At 39.0% G+C, this 15034-nt stretch overlaps 1 protein-coding gene across 1 annotated transcript; it reads left to right on the forward strand.

Annotated features, from left to right (window-relative positions):
* Positions 1 to 611: 611 nt before the first annotated feature.
* Positions 612 to 13886, forward strand: LOC138171566 (vomeronasal type-2 receptor 26-like). The gene is given in 4 exon segments (XM_069101096.1): positions 612 to 728; positions 5434 to 5661; positions 6661 to 6784; positions 12958 to 13886. Coding segments are annotated over 4 exon segments (1398 nt in total).
* The last annotated feature ends 1148 nt before the right edge of the window (positions 13887 to 15034 follow it).

Genomic DNA, 15034 nt, shown 5'->3' on the forward strand with positions numbered 1-15034 from the left:
AATCATGTTTTTGCAGATGATATGATTGGACGATCCAAAGACTCAACTAAATAGTGAAAATATAAATTTTAGCAAAGTAGGATAGAAATTGAATTCACATAAATCATCAGCATTCCTATATATTACAAAAACAACTCTACAAGAAGAGATACTAAAAAAGATACTCCATTCCAAATCACTCTAGACAGTATAAAATTCCTGGGATTACATCTACCTAAACAAAACCAGGAACTATGTAAACAAAGTTAGAAAAAAATACTTTCTATAGAAATAAAATCAGATTTAAATAATTGGAGAAATAATAATTGCTCCTGGGTAGGCAGTAGCATAAAAATAATGATTTTAGGAACCAGTTCGAAGATGGAGGCTGGGGTAGCTGAGTGGGGGCTGGAGTCGCAAGAGTTTGAGGATGTGCCTGATGTGGAGCCCCTGGAGCCTACACTCAGTTCAAGGATCTGGAACAGACAACCTTCATTTGTGTCTGCATTGCTGAGTTTCTGTCCCTGTATGAGACTGAAAATCTCATCCAAGGGCTGGCCAAGTGCAAGACAGACACCCACAACATAATCATCAACTAGCTGGTGTTCCCCCAGCCTGTGTAGCCCTGTAAGATGTGTGAGGCTTGGCACAATTTACAATCCAAATACCTCAACCAGAGGGAGGAACTCTCCAAAGACTTCCACCTTGTGGAGCTGCTGCTGCCCCATGAAGTTCGAGGGGCTGATGAGGTCACCACCTTCTCAAGCCTCCTGCTGGAGCACTACAAATCACCCTACACTCAATAGGCCAGAAGGGCCACATGACTCCCCTTGGCCCAGACTCCCCCTGCTGTGCATTACCCTGGACCTCTCCTCTGCCCCTAGCGCACTTTGCACAGGTTTTCCTGGTACCCCACAAGGGAAGCCACTGGTTTGGGGGAGGGAATGAGCATAGGGTCAAGAAAAAGAAGGCATTTATTTCTTTATCCCAGGTCGAAGGGAACTGAACTAAATAGGGTCCGGGGGTGGGGGAGGGAAGAAATACAAATTTAGTAAGACTGTTCACAGTCTGCCTCTGTGTCAGGTATTCCAGGCTGCTATCTGTCCCCTCATGTCCCTGCTGCCTGGCACCCTATCACTGACTCTGGGTGGCCATTGTTCCTCCATGCCCCATCTCCAGTCCAATAACTTCTTTCCCTGATCATTGGTAAATTTGATCTCTAATTTAAAAAATGACAATTTTACCTAAACTAATTTGTGTATTTAATGACATTTCAGTTAAATTAGCCAAAAAAAAAATATTGAACTAGAAAATCATAACAAAAATAATTTGAAAGAACAAAAAGTCAAGAATATCAAAGGAAATAAGAGAAATATTGTAAAGGAAGGAGGGTTATCACTACTATATCTAAAACTATATTGTAAGAAAGTAATTAACAAAATTATGCTAGATAGCCAAGTGGCTAAGAATAGGAAGGTAGATCAATGGAAAGGGTAAACATACAATATACAGCAGCAAATGAATGAATGTAATAGTATTGCATTTGATAAGGGTAAAAACTTAAGATTTTGTGAGAAGAATACACTAGTTGGTACAAATGGTTGAAAAAGCTAGAAAGCAGTATGGCAAAAACTAGGTATATACCAATATATTGAACCACTTACTAAGACAGGACCAGATTGGGTACATGACTTAGAAACAAAGAGAGAGAGTACAAGAAAATTAGAAGAACATGGAGCATATAGCTTATCAGAATTATGGGGAGGTGAACAATTTGTGAATAAACAAGATGTAAAATGGATAATTTTATTACATTGAATTTAATATCTTTAAAAAAAATAAAATAAATGTAGTCAAGACCAGAAGGACAGCACAAAATCTGGGGAAAAATTTTATTTTCAGTTTATCAGATAAAGATCTCATGGCAAAAACATTTAAAGAACTTTGTCAAATCTCTACAAATATAAATTATTTTATGACCCTTTTGAAAAAAAAATTATTATTCAACTTCCTTCACTATCTACTCTAGAACCTCCTACTCTGATTTATGATGCCAATAAATCTTTTATTCTGGATTCTTCATGCTGTCAAACAGAGAGCAGTGGTTTTAGGCATTGCCCTCTAGGTACTTTCTGGCACTGCCTCATAGGACTTTCCCTCATGTATTTTTCCATTTCCCTTTACCTCACTTATACAATAATGACAGTTTTTTAAGGTGTCTCACTGCTCCAGAATGGGGTGTCTTCACCACCACTAATCTATGCCTTTTCTTTTTCAATGTCTATGTACTCTTACCTAGAAATTTCCTCTCTATGTCCATGTTCATTCATAGTAAGATAGGTAGGAGGAAAACCAGGAGGAAGTCGTGTTATAAACACCTAGACAGAAGAGAGTATCAAAGAGAAGTTGCCTGAAAGAGACAAATGCTATAGGGAGGTGAAGAAAGGCCATCATGCACTATTGAAGTCAGTAAGTATGAAGACAGGAATCTCTTCTCCCAGGACATCAACAAAATTTCCTTTTAGCATTACTGGAAGCCCTCTAAGGTATCTTTGGCAGGGACCACCAACTCTCAAGGCTGTCCATTCCTTTATGAAGACTTCCAGTTGCAAGGTGTATGTTCCTTACATTGTATCTAGTCCCTCTTTACATTCCATTCAATGTCCTGAACTATATCCCCTGGAGTCTGTAATGGAAATCAAAGAAGTACTTAAGACCTTGTTCCAGTTACTTAATTATTTAATATGTTGTTTCAGTGAAAGTTTCTTTTAAACCTTGCCCATGATTATATCAGGTTTTTGTTAAGAAAGAGAACTTGCAAACCCCAGAACTTGTGAACCCCTGCTCCCAATGCAACAGGAAGGGGAGTAGATAATGACCACATATATAAAGAGAACGCCAAGCTGGGAGAGACCAGAACTGAGAAGAGAGCACTTGAGGTGGAAGAATTGAGAAGTGGAACTTCATGTTGACCAGGCACTCTGTTAGTCTGTTCTGGTTCAGTTGATTTTTGCTTGTGATACTTTGGACAGAAGCCCTGAGACATTATTAGAAACCGTCAAATTGGATTTTCTTTTGTCTGTTTACCGAAGTGCTGGAGGAGGGTTTCAGAGGTCCTGGGAATGTATGACAATTTGTGTTGAATTCTCTCACTTGGTACGTGAGTCTGTGTTGATTTTGCGGGCAGATAGTGAATTGATGATTGTGCTGGCAATGTTCAAGAATGTTATTGTGGCTCTGATAAACTTAGTCTTCCCAGAAACAGAAACTGGGAAGAATTAAGGTGGATTGGACATTGTGAGCTTCAATATGGAATAGAATGAGTGCCTGGATGAGGAGCTGGACCAGGAGCTGCATGATGCCTACCTTTGAATCTAGGTGACAGTTGCATAGATTCAGTCAGAAACTGGGACCATGGTAGAGGAACCATGGGATCTGGGAGCCAGCCTCAAGTCAAGATGAAAAGATCTCTTCTTGGGTACTTAATGCTGGCTGAGAAGATCATGATTTACTGTGGCCTAGGGGTGGGAGAACTTTGTACTCCAGAGATAAAGACAATGTGACCTAGGAGTGGAGAACACTGAACTGTGTACTTTGTGTCCCTTAAGGAGGATTGTTCCTTAAAGATGATTGAGGTAAGGACTTACTGAATGATACCTTTTGTTTAAAACTATGTGGCCACTTTCATAAAAACCGTGTGGCTATGTTAGTGATAAATTGTTATGTTACAACATTATGAATGCTGTACTTTGGTTTCTGTGAATGTTTTGCTTTAATTTCCTGCTGAATAAATAGAGAATTCACTATATTATGTAATCAGAACCTTATAGCTCTTCACAGCATCAGTGCTCTGGAAAGCTGCTCGTATATGGCTTTACAGAGTTAGAAAGAAATCCAATTCTTCCTCAAGAAAATGCCGAAAATACTTGAAAAAAACAGTCATCATGGCTACTCTAAGCCTTCTTTACCTAGAATAAACAATGGTAGTTGTATCAAAATCACTCTTGTATTTCAAGGTTTAAATACATCTCATAAGCATGGTCATAATTACCTGGACCATTTCTAAATTGTTTATTACTGTACTAAATTTTATGACTCAAAAAATATAATGACCAGAAGGACATCAAGGACTACAAAGCACATAAAAGGCATCAGTTAATTTCATTCACACAAGAAACATGAGAATTAGTTGCCGTCATTTCTTTGATGATCTATGGGAGTTGACTGAGTCTGAGAAAGTTTGAAAAGGTTGCTCAGGGTGACAGAGACAGTTAGTGTCTGAGACAGGGGACAACACCTCAGGGTTTTCTGATTTGATATTTGGCACTTTCTCCCCTACATTACACTGCATCAGACCAAAGGCCAAGGAAGGCAGAATGAAATATTAGGTGAATTCCCTTTACAAAAGTAAACTGATGTTAAAAAGTTAAGTGAAATGAGACATTAATCAATGGTGGCTACCTTTGGGGAGGCCACAATGAAATAGGGGGCTTAAATTGACAGCAGGGGAGAGATAAAACAACACTGAAATATTCACAGTTCCCACAGTGCCTAGGAATATGCTGATGTAGTTATGAATCACAAAATGTAACAGGCTCTGAAAATGGAGGGCAGAACCAATGCATTTATTCAAATGCCAAAAGACTGAATCCCAAAACAAGAAAATCAAATTCATCATAGTAACCACAAAGGGGGTAAACATAACCAATGCAGGAAACACTATGATTATCAAGTTATATGCACCAAGGCTTCACAAACCTTCCCTCTGTTCGGCTTTTAAAACAAAATAGGCCCCTTTAAGCAAGAATGTCTCTCTCTTACTCATTCTAACTGCTCAGCCTCCACACTGCTTGCTCCAAGCAGTTCTGGCTCTCACCTTGTTCTCAGCTTTTTTCAGGTCATTAGCTCCTTCCTGTTCTGCCCTTTCCTGTTGCATAAGCAAGTTCCTTCCACTGTGGGTTTCACAAGTTCTGTTTCTTAACAAAGACTTGATATAATCAAGGGCAAGCCTCAACTGAAACAAGAAGCTAAGTACTTGTTTGCTATCCATTACAAGGGCCAGGGATGATATTTAAATCCACATTATCATTAGAAGATAGAAACCATTGGTCCCTAAGACATTCTGCCTGAAATCTTGAGCAGAGAGCTGAACCATCTTCAGGAACTTGACACAAATGTAAGTATGGGAGTCTGGACAAAGCTCCTAGAGACTGCAGCTGCTTTTATTTATATGCACATTCCCCTTCCAATTAGAAAATAAGGTCCTGAAGAAACGATACTTATTTTATATGACTTTGTTTCTCAATTTCTACACATAATGGACAACATATAATAGGTACTTAATTAAATCTTGTTGACAATGGCCTCACTTCCTGAAAAACTCACAGGTCTTCATTTTGGGAGAATACTGACCTCAGGAAACAGGCAGTGATTGAGATGTCTCTTCTCTTATAGCTCCACTCATTTCTGAAGAAAATCCAGTTCAAAAACAGTGCAGGAGATCAGGTATTTATGGATGAGAATGGAAACCCAGAGGCTCAGTATAAAATCCTCAACTATTTGACCTTCAATATGGATGATGAAGTTCTGGTGAAAGTTGGACAATTTAACCCTCAGGCTCAGCGTGGTGAAGATTTTACCATTGATGAGGAGGCCATAGTGTGGGGCTGGACATATACTGAGGTCAGAAACAATTTTAATATGAGCCTTATTTTCTAATTATGGGAGCACATTTTACCCTGGTTAGCTCATTGCATATTCCCTCTTTTTGGACAGATAATCCTCCCACACATGGATTTCTTTTCCCTTTGTAGGAAACTTCAGTATGAAAGAAATATTCAAGCAGGCAATCCATTAGATGATTTTTAAATTGGGACCTTTAGCACTTTGGAGATAGAGCTGGAATGGACATTAACGTTCATTTTACTCAGCCATGTCATTTCATAATAAGTAAGAAACTGAGACATATAAAGGTAGTGATTGGCCCAAAGATCTCTGAGCCTAAGGCCAGTATTTTTGTCAGATATCTAGCCCTTTGTGAATGATGATTCCCAATATTCATCTTAATTTAGTAAATGCAAAGTTATATTTAATCATCCAAGAACTATTCAACTATGGAGCCAAGCAAGGAGTTTGATACCTAACACCTAAAATTCATCGGATTTCTGAACCTAACAAAGTGTTTTTCTACAGAATGTGTAATTTACTCTTTCAATAAAAAAAAACAGTCAAATCAGTCTCATCTTTGAGGTATCAAAGTTATGCAGACAGTTTAATTCTCTTTTAGATGAGTCTCTTCGATTTTCTTCAGTAATTTGGATCATAACTATTAAAAAGAAAAAACTTATATTCAGAATTACCAAATGAGGTAAACAAGGACAATAACATAGGATTGTGCTCAAATTTCTCTACTTAGCAATGACTAACAACCACGAAATTTAAAATGGTTAGGCAGATTTCTATAGTGAATGACAGAAATGGGACTGGCATCTAGTTTTCTGTGTTCCACCCACTGTTCCTTCTAGCTGGTATTCCACTGCTGTATGAACAGTTCTCATTTTTCTCCTACAAAATCAGATCTCTTTGCCCTGAATCAAGATCATTCACCTTCTGATAGTGATATACCATTCTCTTTCCAGTTTATTTACAGAGATGTCATGCATTTTACTCCCTTGTCACTAGGTTCCCTGTGCCACATGCAGTGAGAGCTGTGGTCCTGGATTTAGGCAAACCCCTCTGGAGGGATAGCCCATCTGCTGTTTCAACTGTTCTCTGTGCCCAGATGGAGAGATCTCTCATCAGATGAGTAAGTGTTTACAGGTCGTTTTCTTCCTATACCAACTGGACAGAATAAACTGGTGTTTTGCTCTAGGGTCCCAACCAACCTCATCACTGTCTGAGCAACAGGATATCCAGAATCATGTTGAGTCATCAAAAAGTTCTGGCCAAGGACAAATGATCCAAAATAACGATGTGTGGTTAAACAGTGGTATTCAAATTTATTTATTGTTCATGAAACCCACAAAATAAAAAAAAGAGATCTCTCGCCCTTCGTAGAGCATATTTTCATGGTCTTTTTAGGGTTTTGGTGGCAATGGGATAGGGTTAGGTAGAGTGCATAAGAGTATGTACTCTGCAAACTATTTGTGATAAGGTGAAGTTGAGTGTGTGTGTATCTTGGGATTAACAATCATTAGAATCTTTATACTTGTGTAAATTAGGGAGAGTTATTCCCAGTGAAAATGGGGACCAATGGTATATGCCGACTGTGCTGTCTTCCTTACCGTTTGCCAAATTTTAGTTATACTTTGATAGATCATATAGCAAGGCAAATGTATCATGAAATATGTGTAACAGCCTCTATTTTCCCTCTTTGACCTCTGTCACAGGAGACCTTGCCCTTCTTGTCTGTGTGGGCTGGGTTACTTTGTCATTGATTATACAACTGTAAAGCCAAGCATGAGCGGCTCTCCTCAGGACTGCTGCTATGAATAACTTTAATGTTGTGATCACATAATATAGTGAACTCTCGTTTTATTCAGCAATAAATTAAAGCAAAACATTTATGACAATGTAACATAAAACTTATTACTAAGTTGGCCACATAGTCTTAAAGAAAAGATATCATTCAGTAAGTCACAATTTCCTCAATTGATACAAAGTACCCATCTAAAGTCTTCTTTCATCTTGACTTGAGACTGACTTCCTAGCTCTATGATTCCTCTTCCATGTTCCCAGCTCTTGCCTGAATTCACCGCACTGTTACCTGGATTCACAGTTAGGCAACTCTCCACTCCTCTTCCATATCAAAACTCACAGTGACTACTCCTCTCCAAGCCCTTCACATTTTTTTGTTTCTGGGGAGACAAAGCATAAGAGAGTCACAACAATGTTTGCACACAAAAAGCTTAGCAGAGTTACAATAACATTCACACATACTTCTGGTATTGTCATCTCCATTCACTTTCTGTCTGTGAAACCAACACAAGTCAACAGACAGAATACTTCTGTCAGGTAAAGTAACATCAACACAGAACAGATGGAGAGAGTGCTGACATCACAAGTGTTCTCCCTCATATCTGCTTGATCACAGCTGCCAGCTCCTGCTTTTGAACCTTTATCTGTTCTGGTCCTTCTTCTTAGGACCTTCCTGCTCTGATCTTTTGGCACATTCCTTCCACGGAAGGGTCCATGTGATGACATTAGGCCTATTAAGGGCAAGGAAGGTCTCCAAACTTCCTTAGGCTTATTAAGAGCAAAACAATGTATCTTCTTTCCAAAAAAGACTTGATATAATCACAGGTGAGTCTCAGAGACAGTTGAACAGTTGGAACAAGGAGATAAGTCCTACTTTGCCATTAAAATAACTGAAACTTGCAAGGAGCAAAGTACCATTTTACTTGACACTATTTTATCACCCCATGATATTTATGGTGTATGAGTCACACTCGTCTAGCAAAGGATTTAAAACTTAAAACAATGTAAAAAAAAAAACAAGTGTAACATAACACATTAGAATCATCCTTTGCCTATGTAAAATTAATGACTTCATAATACCAAACCTTCTAAGGTATTTAGTGGATTACAACACAAAGAACTTTTGAGTGGGGAGAGTCATTCACAGTGGATGAGGAATAATCCACCTAGGGATGATTAGTAGGCAAATGGGGAAATTTGTCTTAAGTACTTGAGGAGGTTGGAGTAAGAAAACTTTCAATAATTTTTCAGGCATAAATTCAATGGTTGGCCTTGAGATCTAATGTGTTTTGTGGGACTCAATGCACTGACTGAATTTTTAGCTTTCTTCATATAGGTTCACATTTTTCCATTATTCTTCCCACCTGTTGCATATTATTTTCTTGACTCAGGTATATCCACAGAGGAGGCAGCCCATGGACTGCTAAAAGCAACTGCAGTTTTCTTTTCTTTAGGCAACTGAGGTTAAGTGGCTAGCCTGGGGTCACCCAGATAGTAAGTGTTTAAAGCCCAATTGTGACTCACTTCCTCCTGAATCCAGGTTCAGTGTTCTATCCACTGTACCACCTAGCTGCCTGCTGTAGCTTCTTTTCTACATTTTAACTCAACTTCAGGAAGAAATAAGTTCTACCTTGATCCCAGAAGGAAGGGTACAATCAGTTTTGCAGTTCAGAGAGAGCAGTTATCTATCCTTCAATTATAGAGGTGCTGTTGGGCCTTGAATAAGATGCTCTTCAAGATATGGAAGTGAATGAAAGGAGATTGAGGATTCTGTGAAATATAATCTCTTGGGAGGCGGAACCAAGATTTCGGAGTAGAAGCATTACCTTCCCTCGGCTCTGGCTTCCACCCCCACTAATCCATCTAAAAAGGGGACTCTAAACAAACTTTGGAGCTTCAGAACCCACAAAATGACACAGAGAAGCTAACCTCCCGCTGAGGACAGCCCAGCAAGCCAGCAGGAATCCAGAGCACCTTTCTGTGAGCTGAGCCCAGTCCCACACAAAGACTTTAGCCCCAGGGCGGGCCTGACCAGCCTCTGGCCAGAGGGACTCCAGATCAGCAGTAGCTGTGGCCGTTTCCAGATTTATCAACACAGATGTGAAGGACAAAGCAAGAGGTCAGTGCAGTCTGGACTTTGGGACCACTAAGTAGGAGTGTGTGGCTTTTACTCCCAGGGCGAGAAGCATTTGAGATGTCGGCACAGCCAGCCAGTGCCATGTGGCAGCTTCAGCTCCTGGCTTGCAGAGTATAGGGGGACCAAGCACCAGTCTAAGGGGTAATCACTCTTGCTTTAACCTGCTTGGATCTGGATTTCAGTCTAGGGTGGAGGTTCTGGGGTGTGTGTCCAGCTTGCCAAAGCATGTGGAGACCTCAGAGAGGGCACCCATCTAATACCTCTGGCAGTTGAGAAAACCCCAGCATTTGGGACAAATGCTCCCCTGTCTGGTGGCAGAGTACTACTGTGGCAGAAACCCCAAAAGTCAAGTAATTCAGTGGCAAAATGAGCAGGCAAAAGAAAGATAATCTCTTGATCTTCCAGTCTGTGAGATTGCAAATAATCAATCAATGCTCATAACATTGTACTAATTACTCCCTGGAAATATTAAGAAAGGGAAAATAGTCCTTCTATTCAAAGATGTCATCTTATAAAAGGAAGACAATATATGCATAATTAATATATAGAAAATATATACAGAAGTGATGAAGGTAATATCAGACAAAGCTTCAAAAGACTTCTCAGGAGATAGGAATTAACTTCTGTCTTGGAAGAGGCTAGATCATCTGAGAGACAAATGTAAAAAAAGAGAAAGCATTCCTACATGAGGTGCACACCCCTATCTAGAATAGTAAGAGAAAATTTTTAGATAGGAAAAAAACAACATTTGCTTCAGATTTATTTCTAAGAAAAAGTTTTGGATTTATGTAAGAAATGTTAACCCCATGGCCTATGGATCACATACTTCCTTCAAAACTCCCTAGTGAGACCAGAACCACTTTAAAAGTTTATTGGGAAATATTCTCACACTTTTAGAATTAATGAAAAAATAAGGGTAATTCATAGCTACCACAAATCATTTTTGCTAGGCTTAAAAGTCTCTTCTCAGGCATGACATAGGTTTTTCCTTCTCTGCTCTTTGTAGAGTTTTGAATCTCTTTTCATCACAGCATCTGGTTTATTCTTTTCTTCAAATTCGTACCCAGTGGTTAGCCATTATTCAAGTGATACAAGCACGGTGCAGAAAATGTCCAAGTCCTCCTGATCCTTCAAAGATTTCCTAGGCCAAATGAGGAAGAACTAGTCTGTGACCACACCTAAGGTTTATCACTATACTCCTCTGCTACCAATCCATGATATCTAAGTGGCTTGTCTGGAAAAATCTCTCCCCTTTCCACTACCAAGAGCTGGTTGTTCTGACACCAATTATCCCCCTGGAATTGTAGAGGCTCCTGAAGTGAGGTTAATCCCCTCAACTATACTCATTCAATTTCCTGTTGTATCTATAGATATTGCCATTCATTGCTTACACCTAGTGAAAAACTGAGCTGTATTCACATAATATGGAGGAATCAGGGAATAACACATCATCATTTCATTTAGTAAAGGTGGATGATTGGACCAATTTTCTCATTTGGCTTCACCTTACACATGAAGTATGAAAACGTGTAAATTTGGTGAGATGGCAAGCAAAGAGTACTTACCTCCTTATTTCAGCTACTCAGGTGCCTTTGAGCCACTCCTTTGATTGTGTCAAGTCTTTGTTGGAAACATTATACTGTGTATTGCCCTTAAGACCACATCAAAGAGTTTGGAGACCTTCCCTGTCTTTAATTGGTCTAATGTCATTACATGGTTGTCAAAGTGGGAGGAACTTGCCAAAAGAGTGAAACAGGAAGGATGGAACACGAAGGAGCAGAGCAGAGAAAAGCTGGAGCATGAACTTAGACCAAGCAGAATTAAGGGGGTAGAACTTGTGGTGTCAGCACTCTGTCTGCCTTTTCTGTCTGAGTTGATGTTACATTGTCAGAAAGAAGCACTTTGTCTGTTGACTTGTGCTACTGTTACTTTTCAGAAAAAAGCACTCTATTGATTTGTGCTGATTTCTCAGACAAAAAGTTAATTGAGATGATAATGCAGACAGTATGTGTAAATATTGTAGCCCTGTTGAGCTTTGTTTCCCTAGAAACCGAAACTGTGAAGAGCTGCAAGTGGAGCAGTCCCCATCAGCTGCAATATAAAATAGGAATGGAGAGGTCTCTACCTATGAATCTAGGAACGAGTTGGGTGAATTCAGGCAAAATGTAGGAGCAGTGGTCAGCACATGGAAGAAGAGTCATGGAAGAGGAGTCATGTAGTTTGAAAGTCAGCCTTGAGTCAAGATAAAATCAAACTTTATTTGGGTACTAAGTAGTGACTGATGATTTTGTAGCTTACTGTGACCTAGGGATTGATGGCCTTTGTACTTTCCACTACCCCTTAAGGATGGTGTTCATATTTTCTGATTACTTCTTAGGTATGATTGGCAGTCAGACTTGAGTCAATATGAAAAAAGACTTTAGATGGGTACTTTATATTGATAGAGGAGATTGTGGTTTTCTGAAAGATATGTTTTGTTTATGACTAAGTGGCTCCATTTGTAATAAGTTATCATGTTATGTTGTTGTGAATGTTGGGCTTTACTTTCTTGAATATTTTGTTTTATTTTATTGCTGAATAAATGGAGAGTTCAGTATGCTGTGTGATAAGATACTTAAAGTTATTCACAGCAGCAGTTCTTAGGAGAGCTGCTCACCATTGGATTGATACCTAGAAATCACCATAAAGAACATAAAACAAGATGAGATGTTTCATTATTACTTATATCCTAGCATAATATAAGACACTCATATGTAGGTATTTCTCAGTTTTTTAGGTTTGCAATTAAAGTACCTGGCACACAGCAGATAATTAATTGTTGACTTATAGCTTAGTATCTAGCATACATATCAGACTCTCTCAAACTAGACTTCTTGCTACAACATAATGGATTGAGAAAGCTTTGATGGAATGAAGGAAAGGGTTCCAGTTTCTGTCATTATTTACTATAACAGTAGACTCATAGGAAAAGTTTTTATTCAGTCTGAATATCTGAATAATGGAAAAATAAATTTAAATAAAAATAATTTTTATAGGGATGTCTAGGTGGTGCAATGAATACAGCACTGACCTTGGAGTCAGTGGGACCTGAGTTTAAATTTGGCATCAGACGCTTAACACTTACTAGCCATGTGTCCTTGCAAAAGTCATTTAACCCCAATTGCCCTTCCAAAAAATAATTATTATAGATAGAATGAGCCAGGATTAGCACTAGGTTACTTTTCAATGACCATCTCTCAGCACTAAAAGGTATTATATCTTGTGAAGTAAAAAAAAAATTCTACAATCAATTTTGTTATTTTCTTTCAATGCAATGGGGATAAATGTTGAAACTAAAAGCCTAAGAATTTGTTTGTCTCTTGCAGATATGAAACATTGTATGAAGTGCCCAGAAGATGAGTATCCCAATAAGGAAAGAAATCAATGCCTCCCCAAACTTAAGATTTTCCTGAAGGTTTCAGAACCTTTGGGGATAACTCTGATCTGTGTGGCTCTTTCTTTTTCTCTATTGACATCTCTAATTCTTTGCATATTTTTGAAGTATCAAGACACCCCCATAGTGAAAGCCAACAACCGGGCTCTCAGCTTTACTTTGCTCATCTCCCTCAATTTCTGTTTCCTCTGCTCTTTACTCTTCATTGGTCGTCCTCCTTCAGCCACGTGCCTCCTCAGGCAAACAATTTTTGGGGTTGTGTTTACTGTAGCTGTCTCCTCCATTTTGGCCAAAACCATCACTGTGGTGCTGGCCTTTAGGGCTACGATACCAGGGAGCAGGAGCAGGATATGGGTACAATACAGAGTGTCCAACTCTATTGTCATTATCTGTTCTGGGATTCAGGTGATTCTCTGCAGCATCTGGCTAGGAACGTCTCCTCCTTTTCCTGACATGGACCCACATTCTGATCCTAGTCACATCATAGTTAAGTGCAATGAGGGCTCTGACTTTGCCTTCTACTCTGTCCTGGGCTACATGGGATTCCTATCACTGTGCAGTTTCATAGTAGCTTTCTTGGCCAGGAGCCTGCCTGACACCTTCAATGAAGCCAAGTTCATCACATTCAGCATGCTGGTGTTCTGTAGTGTCTGGGTCTCCTTCCTCCCCACATACCAGAGCACCAAGGGCAAGGCCATGGTTACTATGGAAATCTTCTCTATCCTGGCATCCAGTGCTGGGTTACTGAGCTGCATCTTTTTTCCCAAGTTTTACATGATCCTACTGAGGCCTGACAAAAACACCCAGGAAAGCATAAAAAGTAAAGTAAACTCCAGGGGCAAATTCTTGCCAAAGGTATAATCGGTTTTAATGAAAAGTATACAATTATTGCAGGGCTCCTGAGAAATTCCCCCCCTTTCCCATTCTCTCTCTGATCTTATAAATTCACACCATACCTTCTTCTATTTGTACCTTCCCACAGATCTGTTTACTATCCCTTCCCAACACATGGAAAGTAAAATTTACCATGAAGTCAGCATTGAATGATAACATTCTATGTCCTTTAGAGACATCTTGCCATTCACTGATGGTCTTCCTAAACTATTAATGAAATCTTTTAGACACCATCCTCCTTTTTCTTTGAACAATCCCAGTTATACTGAGCTTCCAGTATGCAAAAGTGCCTCCTCATCAATGTAAGCTGTCTCCTTCTTTATTCCCATCCATCTCTACACTCCCACCAGTGTCCTACTCAATATTGGATACCTCTTTCCACTGTGTTCTTTGAAACACCAGTTGTAAGAATGACAGATTTTGTTTCATCTTAAACTTTTCAAATTCTCATTCCTCTCTTGCTCTAGTACTCACTGAGACCTACTTCTCTATAGATGAAACTCATCCCTTCATCACATTTTCCAGGACTGTTTATACTTTCTGCCATGCCTCCCATCCCTATTATTTAATTCATTTGTTGGAGTGAGGATTTCAAAATATTTTTGCTCCACATTGTTTATCTATGGTTTTCTTTCAAAATATGTCATTCAGCAACTCCTTTCTCTTCTATGTTCACATTATCCCAAATCAGTCAGCCAAATCTCTATTTCCTTGGCTATTGTATAACATCATCCCCACCTTGCACAGATTTCTTTCTTCATTACTGTATCCAATGCTTGACTCCCAGGTTTTTTTTTCCTGCACCTAAATTCCTGATATTATTCTTTTTGATTCCAAAAGGCTTATTGATATTTCCTCTAATGCCATAACTTATCAGTTCCTCAGTATACACAATTAATTGTTCACCTTCAGCTCACCTATAAACAGAGACAATAGTTACCCCAGACTTGGTGACACTCACAATTTTACACTCATAATTGTGAATTCTTTCATCTAAATATAATCTTTTTTCTTTACCAGAAAGTTTAATTTTTACATTTTTAATCATATTTTTATTTTCAGTTCACAATTTTCCCTCCCTCCCTTTCCTATATATTGAGAAGGCAAAAATATTA

The sequence above is a fragment of the Petaurus breviceps genome, unplaced genomic scaffold (assembly GCF_028583685.1).
Source record: "Petaurus breviceps papuanus isolate PSGF00001 unplaced genomic scaffold, PetGlider_PUasm1.0 447, whole genome shotgun sequence".
NCBI lineage: Eukaryota > Metazoa > Chordata > Mammalia > Diprotodontia > Petauridae > Petaurus > Petaurus breviceps.